The sequence below is a fragment of the Leiobunum rupestre genome, chromosome 7 (assembly GCF_980474605.1).
Source record: "Leiobunum rupestre chromosome 7, qqLeiRupe1.1.hap1, whole genome shotgun sequence".
NCBI lineage: Eukaryota > Metazoa > Arthropoda > Arachnida > Opiliones > Sclerosomatidae > Leiobunum > Leiobunum rupestre.
Window position 1 is genome coordinate 30,729,969 of NC_143390.1, and position 10,636 is coordinate 30,740,604.

Here is a 10,636-nt window from a genome sequence, read left to right on the forward strand (position 1 = left end):
TTTTGAACCATTTTTAGACCCTAAATGAAGAAGTCAGTAGCCAAAAGGGCAGAGTTCGAGACATCCTCTCCGCTGCTAAGAAGCTTATGCGTGAATCGTCATCCGAAGACTTTGCACTGATCAGAGACAAAGCTGATGCCTTGAAAGATACTACTAACGCTGTTACCATAATGTGCGGTGATCGTCTAAGTGCAATTGAACAAGCTTTGCCTCTGGCTGAGCACTTCTACGAAACTCACAATGAACTTTCTCAGTGGATGGATGATGTTGAATCAGAAGCAGAATTACTGGAAGCACCAGTTCTCAATGTTAACCAAATCAAGAAACATCAAGACAAAACGAAGGTACAAATTATTATCTGAAAAATTGTGTTGGGTTTTTGTGACATAGTATCCTATAGTTTGTGAAGTCAAAACGAGTTAGTGTTAATTCATTTTCTAGGTTATATATACATAGATTGTCCAAAGTAGTAAATTTGAAGCACAGTAGCTCTCATGTTATTCTGTTTGAATAGTAAACATGACTTAAATTTATTTTTAAATTGTGTCTGTGTATTACAGTCTTACATGGGATTCCATGTTTTACTGTTATATCAGGTATTTTGTTACATTTGATATGGTTGGTTTCATCTCTGTTCTAAAGTGCTTTTGGCTTCCATTTTAATTTATAGTTGTTTGATAATTTGTATGATCTGTTCTATTTGCATTAGCAAAGCCTTTTAAGTTGTGTATAAGTGGTGGTCTAATGTTGCACATTTGAAAGTCCACTTTCACATTCTATTGATATTTCTTAGGCTCTTCTGCAATCTGTCAATGATCATAAGCCACTTGTTGATAAACTCAACAAGACTGGTATGGCTCTTGCCAAACTATGCAACGAAGATGATGGTGAAAGAGTCCGTGACATAGTGAATGCTGACAACAGCAGGTATACTACTCTCCGGAACATTTTGCGAGATAGGCAAAACGCACTTGAAGAAGCCCTTCAAGCCACTTCCCAAGTAAGTACATCATTTTATACTACTTTGATAAACTATTTTTAAATATACCATGTAAAATTTTGTTAAAGTATATTAATTTAAAATATTTGATTAGGGTACTTTTTGAAACGTGCTATCATTGATTTAATTGCATTTCAATTTAGTTTTCTGACAAGCTGGATGGTATGCTGAATGCATTGAGCTCCACAGCTGATCAGCTTAACAGTGCTGAACCAATCTCAGCCCACCCTGAGAGGATTCAGGAACAGATTAACGACAATAAGGCTGTACTTCAAGATCTTGATAAAAGGTCAACTGCCCTAGCTGCTGTTAAGAAAGCTGCTGCAGATGTCATTACCAAAGCTGGAAACACGGATGAACCAGCTGTCAAAGACATTAAAGTTAAACTTAATCGCCTTAATGATCTTTGGGAGAATATTCAAAAGACTGCTCGTAATCGTGGAAGGTCTCTCGAAGAGGCTCTCGCTGCGGCTGAGAAATTCTGGGAGGAACTTACAGCGGTTATGAAAGCTTTGAAAGAATTGCAAGACAATCTGAATGCTCAAGAGCCTCCTGCAGTTGAACCTAATGCTATCCAACAACAACAAGAAGTGCTTCAAGAGATTAGGCAAGAAATTGATCAAACTAAACCCGAGGTAGATCAATGCAGACAAGCCGGCCAAGATTTGATGCAATTGTGCGGTGAGCCAGATAAACCAGAAGTTAAGAAACACATTGAAGACCTGGACAATGCTTGGGAGAATGTAACCACCTTATTCGCAAAGCGAGAGAAGAATTTAGTGGATGCCATGGAAAAGGCCATGAATTTCCATGACACTCTTCAAAATCTCCTGGAGTTCTTGGATACTGCCGAGGAGAAGTTTGCTCACCTTGGGCCGCTTGGTTCAGATATCGAAGCTGTGAAGGGTCAAATCCACCAATTAAAAGATTTCAAGAGGGAGGTTGATCCTCACATGGTGGAAGTAGAAGCTTTGAATCGACAGGCCCAAGAGTTGATGGAAAGAACTTCTTCGGATCAAGCTGTAGCCATCCGGGAACCCATGGCAGAAATAAATCGAAGGTGGGACGACCTTCTCAAGGGCATTGTAGAGAGACAGACAGAATTGGAAAATGCATTGTTACGTTTGGGACAATTCCAACACGCTCTGGATGAACTTCTGGTTTGGATCTCAAAGACTGAAAGAACTCTTGATGATCTAAAACCAGTTTTCGGAGATCCACAAATTATTGAAGTTGAACTGGCAAAACACAAAGTTCTAATGAATGATATACAAGCTCACCAGACAAGTGTTGATACTCTAAATAGAGCTGGTAGGCAGCTAATAGAATCAGATCGTGGAAGCGAAGATGCTAATGTTACTCAGCGAAAACTGAACAACGTTAACAGCAAATGGAAACAGTTACAAGACAAGGCAGCTACAAGGCAAAGGGAACTTGAGGAAGCTCTAAAAGAAGCCCAAGCATTCAACCAAGAAATTCAAGATCTCTTATTGTGGTTAAGTGACTTAGATGGTCAATTAGTTACTTCTAAACCTGTGGGTGGTCTGCCAGAGACAGCTAGAGATCAATTAGCTCGCTTCATGGAATTATATAATGAGCTTGATAGTAACAGGCATAAAATAGAAAGTGTGCTAAATCAAGGCCAAGATTATATGAAACGATCTAATGACGGATCAGCCACTAGTTTACAACATAACCTAAAGACTCTTAAACAGCGTTGGGATAATGTTCTTAATAGAGCCAATGATAGAAAAATAAAGCTAGAAATTGCTTTAAGGGAAGCCACTGAATTCCACGAAGCGCTCCAAGAATTTGTAGAATGGCTCACAAACTCGGAAAAGTATCTCAGTACCCTGAAACCAGTCAGTAGGGTTATGGACTCTGTCCTAGAACAGATTGAAGAGCACAAAGCGTTCCAAAAAGATGTTGGAGCGCATAGGGAAGTTATGCTAAACCTGGATAAAAAGGGAACACATTTAAAGTACTTCAGTCAAAAACAAGATGTAATCTTGATTAAGAATCTCCTAATAAGTGTTCAACATCGGTGGGAGAGAGTAGTTTCTAAAGCTGCAGAAAGAACCAGAGCCTTAGACCATGGCTACAAAGAATCAAAAGAATTCCATGATGCCTGGAAGGATCTTGTTCACTGGCTTGATGAAGCTGATAAAACCCTAGATGGTTCAACTCAAATTGGAAATGATCCAGAAAAGATCAAACAATTACTAGCAAATCATAAAATATTTCAAAGGACCTTAGGATCTAAACAACCAGTATACGATGCCACAATGAAATTGGGTAGAACTCTGAAGGATAAGTGCCCAAAGTTGGATGTACCAACCCTTCAAGAAATGATGGATGATTTGAAGAACAAGTGGAACAGTGTGTGCAACAGATCTGTAGATAGACAACGCAAACTTGAAGAAGCCTTATTATTCTCTGGACAATTTAAAGATGCAGTTCAAGCTCTCATTGATTGGTTAGAAAAATCTCAAGCTTCTCTCTCTCAAGATCAACCAGTTCATGGCGATTTAGATACTGTTGTTGCTCTCATGGATCAACATAAGGTAATGCAAATTTCCAAAAGTGTACATTTTTCCATTTGCTAATTATTTATTTAAAATTGGCAGAATTTCCAAGAAGAACTTAGAAATAGGTCGACTAACTTGGAAAGTGTACGAAGAACTGCTAATGATCTCCTTAAGACAGCCAGTGTGGAAGATGCCAAGAACATAAGATTGCAATTGACAAAGCTTGAAACAAAATGGGAAGAAGTAGTTAGGTTAAGTGATAAGAAACAGAGCAGACTGGAGGATGCTCTTAAACAAGCTGAACAATTACACAAATCAGTTCACATGCTATTAGAATGGCTTTCTGATGCTGAAATGAAACTTCGTTTTGCTGGTCCATTGCCTGAAGATGAAGAAACAACCCGCCAGCAGATTGCTGAACATCAGAAATTGATGAGAGAAATGGCTGATCAAGAAAGTAACAAAGACGCCACAATCAAATTAGCTCAAGAAATTCTTCAAAAATGCCATCCAGATGCCGTCTCTGTTATCAGACACTGGATAACCATCATCCAATCCAGATGGGAAGAGGTGTCCTTATGGGCCAAACAAAGGGAACAACGCTTACAAGATCACCTTCGTTCCTTACGCGACATTATGGCTCTTTTGGAAGAACTAATGGCTTGGCTTATCCTGGCTGAGGCTAACCTCACAGCTCTTGAAGCTGAACCATTACCAGATGATTTGCCAACTCTCGAAGGTTTAATAAAAGACCACGACGCATTCATGGCAGACATGTCCAAGAAACAGCCAGATGTCGAACAAGTTACGAAAGCATTCTCTACCAAACGTCAACCACCTCAAACTAGTGGTAGAGACAGTCAATCCAGAGATAGGGGAGTCAAGGACCGTAAAACTTCTTCATCTGCACAACCAAAAACATCCACTCCAGCGTGAGTACCTTTTTTGAAGTTTTTCATTTATATAGAATTTATATTGACCATGTTTTGCTTTATCACTGCGAGTAGCAAATCAGCAACAGATCCTGAAATCAAAAATCCACGAGCCAGGGAGCTCTTGGACAAATGGCGTCATGTTTGGCTATTAGCTATGGAACGCCAACGCCGTCTTCAAGACAAATACAATTACTTGAAGGAGTTGGACCGTATTAAGAACTTTGACTTTGATGAATGGAGAAGGAGAGTGAGTAGATTTTTTCATAGTGTGATTTTGACTGGCGTGTGTACAGTCATTAACTTGTTTTTTGAAACTAGTTCTTGGCTTGGATGAATAACAAGAAATCTCGCATTATGGATCTTTTCCGTAAAATTGACAAAGACAACGATGGAAAAGTTACCCGTGAAGAATTCATTGAGGGCATCCTAAAATCTAGTATGTTAAAAATTGATCTTGTTTTCTAAATAATAACTTCAAAATTACTAAATATTATAATTGAAATCTAGAATTCCCGACAAGTCGATTAGAAATGGAAAGGGTTGCGGAAATATTTGATCGTAATGGTGATGGCTATGTTGATCATAAAGAGTATCTCGACACTCTTAGGCCTGACCGAGAGGTAATTGTTGTTTGTATTATATTATTATCCTTTAATTAATAGAATAATGAGAGTATATTTAAATTTTCTGCTGCATTTAAAGGAGTGTTCAGTTAGTCACTTTTGTTTGATTTTAATGTTTTTTCATTTTTGGGTCTTGGATTGTGTAAGTCAATAAGACGATGCCACCAAACTAGGACCCAAACTCCAATTTTAAATTTTTTTCCTAACTATTAACTAATTTGTTAAAATATTTTTCATGGCAGGAACAATCAAGGGATTTTGTGGTTAGTTATAAGCCTATTATTAGTATGTACGTTTATAACGTTAATGTATATTTTATTTCCATGCTGCAGTTTTTAAGGGATGTTTTGGTTAGTAAACCCATGCTAAACTTTTAATCCCCCTTACTTTTTTTCTATACTTTTTTGATAAAAAGAGTATGCTGCACAAGTTACTGCATGCAGCCTGTTGTTAACCGTAACCCCTAATTTAATTGAAGAGCAAATAATGGTAGTAGCTAATTTCCTATGATATTTTATTATAAAAACTTAGAATCGACCGCTAACTGAAGCTGAAAAGATTCAAGATGAGGTTCAACGTCAAGTTGCCCAATGTACCTGTGCCCACCGCTTCAAAGTGTATCAAGTTGGTGAAGGAAAATACAGAGTAAGTATTGTAGACTCTTTCATCAAAGATTTAGTTTTACTAATAATATTCCCTTGCATTTTAGTTTGGTGATTCTCAAAAACTTCGCCTAGTGCGCATTCTCCGAAGTACTGTTATGGTCAGAGTTGGTGGTGGATGGGTTGCCCTTGATGAGTTCTTAGTCAAGAACGATCCTTGCCGCGGTAAGTACCAACTTGGTTATTGTAGTAGAGCCAAATATGAAATAGCTGATGAAACTTTCAGTTATTGGCTCATCTTTAGTAAAAAGAAAAAATACAAGCAAATGTAGTTGAAACAATCCTACATTTGCTATAAGATTAGCAATTAAAATCAACAAATCAGTTTTTTTTAAAGAGCAACATTATAAAATGCGGTTTCTTTTCCTTTTTTTCTCATCTTGTCTTGCTAAATATGTTGCATGTTAATATTTAAACAAATTAGGAGGAAGGGAAGAAGCCCTGAAACTAACTCAACTAATAATAGCTCATTCGCAAAGAGAAGCTAACCTTAAAAAGGGAAAATCCTTCTTGCGAATTAGCATTTAACTATTAATTAGTCATTGAAAATGAAGTCCTTTTTCCTTTGTGTATGACTAGGAGTATAAAATTATAAAGCCCTTTTTAATTATGTGAATAACAAATGTGGCTAATGAATGCCCCTTTTCTCGTGTATAAAACAACTAAAAAGCAAAATCTAAAAAAAATATTTTTGTAGAAATATCCTTTAAATACAAAACGTTTCTTTTCATTGTGTTTTATTCGGAGGCAATTGAAAAAGCATTCCTATGTAAATATATTTAGAGAGCACAACAGTGATACAAACATAAGGTATTTCAAAAGGCATTCTAAATTCGTGACAATAAAGGTGTCAAATTATCAATTTTAGTATTTTACCTTTTTTCACCTTAATTATTATTATTATTATTTTATTATTTGGCATGCATTAGATGTATTCCTGACAAGCATGTTTTATGTTATATTTTTGCATATTTTTTCTTTTTTTGGTTTGCCAACACCACCTTTGTGTGCTTTTTATGAAAATTCGCACGTTTTTCGTGTTCCCTTATGTGTATGTGTTTATGCGTAAAATCAACGCATGCACGCAGCCAAAGGAAGAACCAATTTGGAACTTCGCGAGCAGTTCATCTTGGCTGAAGGTGTTAGTCAATCTATGACACCTTTCAAATCGAAACCAAGTCCAAATTCTTCTCAGTCCTCACAAACTGGCAACTCTTTCACAAGACCATTATCTGCAACTGGTCCAATCACCAAGGTTTGTTATAAGGAAATGTCCTCATTTTATTTTACACCTTTTTATTTTTAGTTGCGTGCTTGTGTTTTTGTATGATTATTTCATTATACCTAGCCTTTTTTTATTCCATTTTATTGTTTAGATGAGTTACATGCTTTATATGGTTTCACTATTTCTATTTCAATGCTTATTCGACTACGCAGATGAAATTATGCATCAAAATGTTATTGGGGTTAAAATAAACTGTTCTGAAATGTATCCGAAATAATTGATACGTCTCAGAATTGTACCAGCTTACTAAGCTTGCTCACTATCTTATGGGTCCTATGGTTAATTTTTCTTGAATTCAGCTCCTTTCCTCTTGGTGCGTTGCTTACCAACTGTGCGAAAAAGTGAAACTCCAACTTCACGCGGAGTATCTGTTTCTCAAGAATCTAGTTCCAGAATTCCGGTATACCAATGGGTAAAGTTCTCACCTAATGCACCTTTAGACGCACCCAGCTTTCTTAATATGTTAACACGTAGGATTAGTGAATGAATGAAAGACACGCAAGAGTTACTTTTTATTTGGTTGTCAGATTTCTTTACACAATGTTTCTTGTTATAACGGCAATTTTTAGGTTAGGGAAAAGAGCGAAAGAAGTGTACCAATGCGCCAACAACGTCTATCGCAAGATACAAGCAGCGATTTGAGTGGTCCCAGCTTCAGTGAGACTGATAGTGCCAAATCTACTGCAGCCCGAAGGGTTACGCCAAACAGATTGGCTCCTCCAGGTAAATATAATTTTTTTTGTTACTTTGACTGTTGAGTATATGCTTTAGTCATATATTATATATTACTTTGTGCAGAAACTCATTTGGTAGAGAAAGGTTGAATGCTTAAGCTTTTGAACTTTTGTACTAAAATATTACTTATGTATGAAACAGGCCTCGGAACTAAATCGGGAAGTCGAACTCCAAGTAGGCCTTCCAGTAGACCATCAAGCCGACCAGCTAGTCGTGCTGGCAGTGATTTATCTACTGAAAGTGTCGAAGCTTATAAAAATCGACGCGCTGGATCTAGGGCCAGTACCTCTTCTCAACCTGGTGGAGTGAAAGGAGCCACTACACCAACATCAGTGACGAACAACGGACACGCAGCTCCAACAAAGATCCCAACAGTTAGACGAACATCCAGCAACGCTTCTTCCAGTGGTAAGCCAAGACCCGGAGCTACTACTCCAGATAATGGAGTGAAACGTGACAGATGGAGATAAAAAGGACAAAAAAATCAAAGGCCATCTCTTCTTTATGGCCAAGCTTTCTCTATTATCCCACCCGCGCTAAGAAAGGTTTTAGAAAATATTTCTAATCATGAAAACCAAATTTGCTTCACGTAAATTAATATTTAATAGATATAAAGTACGTCCAATTTTTGTGGAAAGTGCTTTTCCAAATCTTTCTAGTTAAATATTTGAGGCCTAAACTTGCAAATAACATATAAGGACTGTTAGTATTCGCAAACTGACATTGCGACTAACTAAATGGTGGAATGTGTGAAAATAGAAATATATATTAACAAGTGCTCACTTCCAACCCATAATTTTTAACTACTTATGAAATATGAATTAAGGAAGAAGCATTGTACACTTTAATTGTACAGACTAAAAAAAACTATGAAAAATTATCGACTAATTTAAGGGAAGTAAGATATAAATCATTAAAAAATATACCAGATGGTGCTTTAAATGTATATAAATATGAGCTGATAATTTTACAAAACAGATATAAATTGTCTCTAATTGTTTTATCTATTATTAACAACCTTAGGGTAGTCACTTACTAGTCCAATTATTATAATTAAAAAGAAAAATAACGGAGATTGTAAAAAAGTTATAATTTTTTTAATGCGAGTAACATTTAACTTATGGCAACTGTTATAAGTGAATCTCTTCAGTGCGCGAGATAAGAAACTATGCGAGAAACGTGGAGTGTGAGTAAATACGCGACTGGTCATAATTTCTCAAATCTAAAGCCATTCATAATAGGTTTTCAGGGGTAATGGCTTAGATCTAGAATATGATCAGCTGTGCATTTCTTGTTAATGGGACTGATGCGCATTCCAATGAACTATATTCCTTGGTTGTTTATAAGCTTGTTGATGAAGGAAAAACTTCTGAAGTGGATATTTTGTGAGGAACATTATTTATGAGAATGTCAGTAATTTTAGGCTATTTATAGTTTTCTTATATTCGAATAAGTGGAAGAGTTAAGTATCTGAATACTGAAGAGAGAAAAAGATCTGATAGGATGTTTTTTAATTAGATTGTGCCAATATCTTTAATTTAGCGTTTTATATTTTTTAGATTGTGAAATTAATTTTTTATTCTTAAAATTTCAGAATATTCCCAATTTAATTTTAAAAGTTCATCTATTTTGTTGTATCACGAATGTTTTATGGAAAATTTAAAAGGTAATTGTAGAGTTATAACAAATTTCAAATAGTTGAAATAATATACAAATTATTAAAATGTAACCCTGTCTATAAAAAGGTTATTTTTCAAATATATACCGCCCAAGATTTGATTCCCCCCATATTTTTTGTTTGGGTCTTTATGATAATTTACTAACAGCAAAAACGTGTATCTGTTGTTCGTCTGAAATAAATAACAATTCAGTTTTATTTTGTCAACATAAATCACAGTATAAATGTATCGATATACCTTTCTAATTTTGAATGTCAAAGGAAACCAACTGTGCTTACACTTTTTAAAAAGTAATTCAAGGACATTGCACTTTTTCTACCGAGTTCCTTCAAATAAGGCTACCGTTTGCGAAAGGAGCAAAAATCTTCATTGTAATTTTCGTTATATCTTGCATAATTTGTTCAGTAGTAGAGGTCAAAAGTGAAACAAGACTTAGTTTAGTATATTTGCTTAGTACAATGATTTTTAATTATTTAGATATTTCAAATGGGACTATTGATATGACCAGTTATGTAATTATTACATATAATAATAATATTCATTTCGCAAAGAAAAATTTTGCTGGCAACCACAGTGGCAAAGCCTATTCGTGGAATTACAGAGACGTATTATTATTCTTATTATTGAAAGGGGTGGCAAGCCGCGCACTTCGACCCTAGGTACAATGTGTAACCCCCAAACTGTGACTAAGTAAAAAGTCCCTTCCAACACAAAGTTAAGAATCCGCTTGGCCAGGATGTTGAAGAACTCATGCGTCTCCAACCGGTGCATACCGAGATGGTCAAACCTTTGAACCGCATAATAATCACAACTACAAAGAATGTGAGAGACAGTTTCCTCCTCAACCAGACAAGCCCAACAAATTGGGTCAGTTACCAATCTTAGAAAGCAAGAGCCGCTCTTTTGCTCTCTGCCTAGAGGGGCCTGGGATAAACTCTTTGGCCTGGCTTTGACCATCCATCTCAAGCCAGAGGCTGAACTGATGATCCGACATATACTTGGAGACCTTTGTAAGTTTAGACCACGGTTTTTAAAGTAACCCTTGGCTACCCGACCACAGTTGCGTAGGACAGAATAGGTCTGATGATCATAGTATACAGCAAGTATACCACGCTAGGACTAAGGCCCCAGGATTTACCTAATTCTCCAAAATAACATTTTGCCCTTCTTGATAATATAATCAAGATGT

At 36.3% G+C, this 10,636-nt stretch overlaps 1 protein-coding gene across 17 annotated transcripts in view; it reads left to right on the forward strand.

Annotated features, from left to right (window-relative positions):
• Positions 1–9,644, forward strand: part of shot (dystonin-like protein short stop) — a 141,646-nt gene extending 132,002 nt beyond the window's left edge. For 13 of the 17 annotated variants that reach the window (XM_090180926.1, XM_090180931.1, XM_090180933.1 and 10 more), the window contains 12 exons: positions 18–344; positions 794–1,000; positions 1,144–3,564; positions 3,628–4,460; positions 4,536–4,710; positions 4,782–4,899; positions 4,971–5,083; positions 5,618–5,731; positions 5,796–5,913; positions 6,837–7,003; positions 7,603–7,756; positions 7,910–9,644. In XM_090180926.1, the coding sequence (XP_090037052.1) occupies positions 18–344; positions 794–1,000; positions 1,144–3,564; positions 3,628–4,460; positions 4,536–4,710; positions 4,782–4,899; positions 4,971–5,083; positions 5,618–5,731; positions 5,796–5,913; positions 6,837–7,003; positions 7,603–7,756; positions 7,910–8,238 (5,076 nt within the window). In that variant the 3' untranslated portion in view covers positions 8,239–9,644. Of the gene's footprint in view, positions 1–17; positions 345–793; positions 1,001–1,143; positions 3,565–3,627; positions 4,461–4,535; positions 4,711–4,781; positions 4,900–4,970; positions 5,093–5,328; positions 5,593–5,617; positions 5,732–5,795; positions 5,914–6,172; positions 6,611–6,836; positions 7,004–7,332; positions 7,446–7,602; positions 7,757–7,909 lie in introns of those variants that run through there. The other 4 variants (XM_090180925.1, XM_090180936.1, XM_090180938.1 and 1 more) reach the window with 4 other exon arrangements.
• Positions 9,645–10,636: the final 992 nt, after the last annotated feature.